Below are 5,435 nucleotides of genomic sequence, written 5' to 3'. Positions count from 1 at the left end.
AGAGAGAAGAAAGAAAGAAGAGAAAGAGCAGGTCCCAGCGCGTTGTGCGTTGATGAGCTCAGTCGGCGTTCATTCATCGGAGGGGTTTAGACAATAGTAATAGATGGTAGTTGGTGGGTAGGGTTGGGGGCCCTAGCAGCAGATGCATGGGCCGTGTGCCAGCGCTCCGGATTTTGACACAGTAAGTGCAGGCCAGGTTACGACGAGCTGGAGATGAGAGAGATGGAGGAGATGGAGGAGATGGAGGAGATGGAGGAGATGGAGGAGATGGAGGAGGAGCAGATATTAATAAGTAAAGATTGAAAAAAAGGGGGATGCGAGGGACGAGACTTGTGGTGAGAGGAGAAGAAGGAAGAGAGGAGAGAGAAGACGAAGAAGAAGAAGAAGAAGAAGAAAAGAAGAAGAAGAAGAAAAATACAGAAGAAAAAGAGACGACGACGAAGAAGGAAGTAAGAAAGAAGAAGAATTAAGCAAGAAGCGGCACACACGCGCGCTCTCTCTCTCGTCTCTGCTCTCACAACACCACACACACACACACACACACCACACCACCACACACAATCCACACACCATTTATACCACAGCACCACACACACACACAACACACACACACACACACACACACACACAACACACACAACACACACACATCACAGCACCACACACACACATACACAACCACACACAGAGCCTTGCGCCGCACACACACTAACACACACACACACCACCACACACACACCACACACACACACACACAACACAACACCATATATACTATACACACACACACACACCACGCAACACACACACACACACACACACACACACACACACACACACACAACACATACACACACACATACAACACACACACATACACACACACACACACACACAGACGCGCCGCGGCACACACACCAACACACACACACACACACACACACACACAACCACACACACACGACACCACACACACACACACACATAATATATACACACACACACACACACACACACACACACACACACACACACACACACACACACACACATACTTACTATGACACACCGCGGCTTGAGGCACAGCCTGACGTCACAGCGGAATAACACCTGAGCTCTATTCGGAAATCGGAATGCGTGGAACTCCGTGTAGACGCGCTGAGCTTCCTGATCATAGGTAAACTGTCCGAACAGTCGCTCGTCGACGGCGCACCTGACAGCGAAGCGAGTACGCATGCGTGAGAAGACGCCCAATGCGTGCCAGACATGCGTGCGTGCGTGGCGTGCGTGCGTGCCGGACGTGCGTGCACGACGTGGCAGATGCGTGCACGCACATGCACACTGCATTTTAACGCTCCCAAGTTCATCGCCGACTTCAAGGTTATAACTACAATCAATGGCATCGAATGATAAGCTCGTCAAACCGCTATGGTTCAATCCCCTAACCCCCGTACGGGGGTATACGTCCCGTAGAGACGGTCCATGCCTCCGCTTTACACATGTCGTATTCCGAATTCCATATTTTCAGTAAACTCGCAAGTGCTATCGGCTGGCAATAGCGAGTGGAGTGAGTCTACCTCATCATTCGTGACGAATAGTCAAGGATATCGGTAATTCTTTAAAAGAGTGACTTAAACAGTGGAATTAAATGTTCGCCGAGAGGAGAGAAAAAAAAAATGTATTAAGAGTGCAAGACTGTAAGAGAGGAAGATTTAAAGAGTGTGAGGAAAAGTTAGTGGGTGAGAGAGAGTGTGAGAGGGAGCGAGAAAGAAGAGAGGGGGGAGAAGGTGACGCGAGAGCTGCCCGAGCGTGATTACGTCACCACGTTTCTTTATCGACGTCACCGTGTACGCGGCTCACCCGTTTTCGTCGATGAGCGTCTGCGACATCCCCATGACGTCATCGCGTACGCTACAGTTGTGCACCGTAAAGCCGTACGTAGCTGCGAACAGGAATGTTACGTTATATCGCAAATAAATCTAAACCAAGTCTTTACGATTTATATACGATCGATTGCCGTTCATCAATATTTCATTTCGAAAAGTTCGAATAACGCCTATCCTGGTCTGACGGCGCCCTCTGTCGGACACGCGCTGTAACTACATCGCTAACGGTATATAACCTGACTCTTTAAACTTTTTTCTCGCTTTCTTCTAACTGTTAGGTCTCGGTCTGACCTCGCGACCCGGACGTGACGTAATAACCACTCTCACCACTCTTGTCCATCTCGACGCTGAAGAAGAGAGGATCACCGACGCCGACAGCGCCCCTGACGGCCGCTCCACCAAGGGTGGCGCTGATGAGCAACCAGCATGCTGGCATGGCGGGCGTCGCCCACAGAGGCTCCGGCGGTTCCGTCACCGTGCTGCCGACAACAGGGAGCGGATGTTAGCGGTGCGCGCGGCGGGGGGAGGGGCGTGTTTCCATGGCAACGGTGCAGTGATTGGCGGTGATAGGGTGCGCGGGTGGGTGGAGTAGGTTACGTAACACAACCACTGTAAAGCAAGCTTAGAAATGGTTCGAAAAAGACGGAGAGAGAGAGAGAGATAGAGAGAGAGTCGAACAGAGTTAGAGAGAGAGAGAGAGAGAGAGAGAGAGAGACGAACAGAGTTAGAGAGAGAGAGAGAGAGAGAGAGAGAGAGAGAGAGAGAGAGAGAGAGAGAGAGAGAGAGAGAGAGAGAGAGAGAGAGAGAGAGAGAGAGAGAGAGAGAGAGAGAGAGAGAGAGAGAGAGAGAGAGAGAGAGAGTAAGAGAGAGAGAGAGAGAAAGAGAGAAAGAGAGAGAGAGAGAGAGATAATGTGTGTGTGTGTGTGTGTGTGTGTGTGTGTGTGTGCGTGCGTGTGTGTGTGTGCGCGCGCACGCGCGTGTGTGCGTGAGTGAGTGAGTAAACGGGATGTACATTGAGAACATTCGAGCCTCCTCACCTGACCCGGAACCTTGTATTAACATCCTTCCACGCGGTCAGTGGCAGGTAGCAGCCGATCTGGTAGGCGGTGTCATCCCCTGTCACCAGCAGCGGGTGACTCTGTACTACCACCGTGCTCGTAAACGACCTGTTACCGTCATCCTGCACACAGAGCATACGATCTATGTAGTCAAGATATTGAATATATGTGATTTATTGCTGTACTCCAACACATAGCGCATACGATCTATGTAGTCAATATATCGAATTAACGAGATAATTTCTAATAATTTAAATTATAGATATAGCGATACGGTCATTTCTTACTGTCACGTAGCCGAAAGTATGTTAAACTTTGAATATATTACTCGAGAGTCGATATAACGGAGATAGACCATTGCTTTCGCATGCATGCTAAGCATAAAAATAGTTCTGCAGTTGACCCCACATCTTAGCTTGTCCTAAGTCACCATTTACTTGCCAGGAGGCCTCGGCCTCTAAGAGCTCCCACTCACGATAACCGCTGGTTAACTCTGCTGGTGCCTACTAACCAGTAGACGTTAAATATTGCAGCGGCCCTCTCTCGGCCCACACATCTATTCTTGCTTCATTATAACTCCTGGTTACCCAGCCGGTGCCTTTACTATCCAGTAAACGCTAAGCATCACAGCTCTCGGCCCAGAACTCTACTCTAGCGACATCGTACCGTGTCCTCTCGCAAGGTGTCGCAGTCTTCGTAGGGCACGCGCACGGTGAGCAGGGTACTTCCATTACCCTGCGTCACGCAGCGCTCGTTCTTCGACAGACCCTTCGGGTAGAGCATGCCGACAAAGCTCCGCGTGAACGTGAACGTCACCCAGATGGAGTCCTCCTCACAGGTCACATCCGGCAGCTCTGCAACATCGAATCACACGCGTGGGGTGGGATGGGTGTCCATTACTATAGCCATCTACGTGATGCGCACTATTGCACCACGTGATGCGGCAGTAATGACCACGTGATGCGGCAGTAATGACCACGTGATGCGGTAGTAATGACCACGTGATGCGGCAGTAATGACCGTTGTCACGCTCAACATCAGCCACGTGATGCGCATTATTAGCCCACGTACGTTCATTATTGATCACGTGGTGTACGCAGTATAGTAACCACACGGTGAACAATAACAATGAAACACTCCTTATCTGCCTAATTGGATTTAATGAACCACGTGACATCACAAGACTACTAAAATTCTACCCCTTTAATTATTAACACTTGGAGGAAAGTAGTTAATAGCCTGCAATCATTATATCGAAGTGCTCTCTATTAAATATTATTACAGAGCAGCGCTTAAATAGAGATTAAGATAGCTATTAAAGAACAATTAAAGCAAGGCGAGCGAGTCAATAAACTACATCGTCTGCGGCGTGACGTAACGAGACTACAGAGACACAGACGTAATGCTATTTGCGGGTTATAAGTTAGAAGGTGGGGTCGTCGGTGTGCAGTCGCTGAATGATTCATTCGTTGTTCTAACCCCGCGTCATAACAAGGCAGTCGTCTGAGCCGCCCGCGCACGCATTTAACTCTTAAGTGGCGATGTAGGTCACCTATAATAATCCAGCGAGCACCTGCACAGGGGGGGTCATTTGGAGTAAAACAATGAGGGACGAAAGTAGCAACGGACTTACTGGTTCTATCTGTGCTGATCTGGGTTTCGACACAGACCCGTAGCGGAGCAACGAAATGCCACATAGGTAGAGCCATCGAGCTATATTAGTATAAGTATAGCACGCATGTGCGTGCGTGCGTGCGTGCGTGCGTGCGTGTGTGTATGTGTGTGTGTGTGTGTGTGTGTGTGTGTGTGTGTGTGTGTGTGTGTGTGTGTGTCGTGTCGTGTGTGTGTGTGTGTGTTGGTGCTGTGTGTGTGCATTCGTGTGTTGTGCTCGTGTAGGCGTGTTGTGCGTGTGTGTGTGTGCGTGTGTGTGCGTGTGTGTGTTGTGTGTCTGTGTGTGTGTGTGTGGCGTGGGCGTGCGTCTCGTGCGTGGTGTGTGTGTGTGTGTGTGTTGTGTGTTGTGTGTGTGTGGTTGTTGTGGTTGTGTGGTGTGTTGTGCTGTGTGTGTGTGTGTGATCTTACCTCTATCGTACGATGGGCATAGATGGCAGTACCTCTCCCCGTCGAAGTCAGAACACATCACTATTCGACAAAGCATGTCGTGTGAAAATATCATAATCATCATCAATATCGATAAACCGCGGTGCAAGAAACCACGTCGATACTGATTGAAAGTATCATTTATCTTTTTGAGGCGTGTGCCATTAGTTTTTCTAATGATATGTGATGACTAAGCAGAGTGGAAACAAGGAGGATTGAGAAGAGAAACATGGCATGGAAGGTATGGTATACAGGAGAAGAGAGAGAGAGAGAGAGAGCAGAGAGAGAGCAGAAAGAGAGAGGTACGAGCGAGAAGAAGGGAAGGAAAGAAAAAAAGCGAGAAAAGAAACAGGAAGTGCCTTGGCGAGAGGGAGAGAGATCTCCTCATCACAAG

At 49.3% G+C, this 5,435-nt stretch overlaps 1 protein-coding gene across 1 annotated transcript in view; it reads right to left on the bottom strand.

Annotated features, from left to right (window-relative positions):
• LOC106818312 (cuticlin-1-like) overlaps positions 1 to 5,062 on the bottom strand; it is a 16,789-nt gene extending 11,727 nt beyond the window's left edge. The window contains exons 1-6 of the mRNA XM_014823029.1: positions 5,028 to 5,062; positions 3,611 to 3,799; positions 2,924 to 3,066; positions 2,214 to 2,365; positions 1,861 to 1,942; positions 1,060 to 1,213 (exon numbers count right to left, since the gene is read on the bottom strand). Of these exons, the coding sequence (XP_014678515.1) occupies positions 1,060 to 1,213; positions 1,861 to 1,942; positions 2,214 to 2,365; positions 2,924 to 3,066; positions 3,611 to 3,727 (648 nt within the window). The 5' untranslated portion in view covers positions 3,728 to 3,799; positions 5,028 to 5,062. The remainder of the gene's footprint in view (positions 1 to 1,059; positions 1,214 to 1,860; positions 1,943 to 2,213; positions 2,366 to 2,923; positions 3,067 to 3,610; positions 3,800 to 5,027) is intronic.
• Between the last annotated feature and the right edge of the window lie 373 nt (positions 5,063 to 5,435).

Source organism: Priapulus caudatus, unplaced genomic scaffold (genome assembly GCF_000485595.1).
Source record: "Priapulus caudatus unplaced genomic scaffold, Priapulus_caudatus-5.0.1 Scaffold2160, whole genome shotgun sequence".
In the NCBI taxonomy this organism is placed as follows: domain Eukaryota; kingdom Metazoa; phylum Priapulida; class Priapulimorpha; order Priapulimorphida; family Priapulidae; genus Priapulus; species Priapulus caudatus.
Note: the sequence above shows the minus strand (reverse complement) of the source record. Positions and strands in the feature narration are given on the sequence as shown.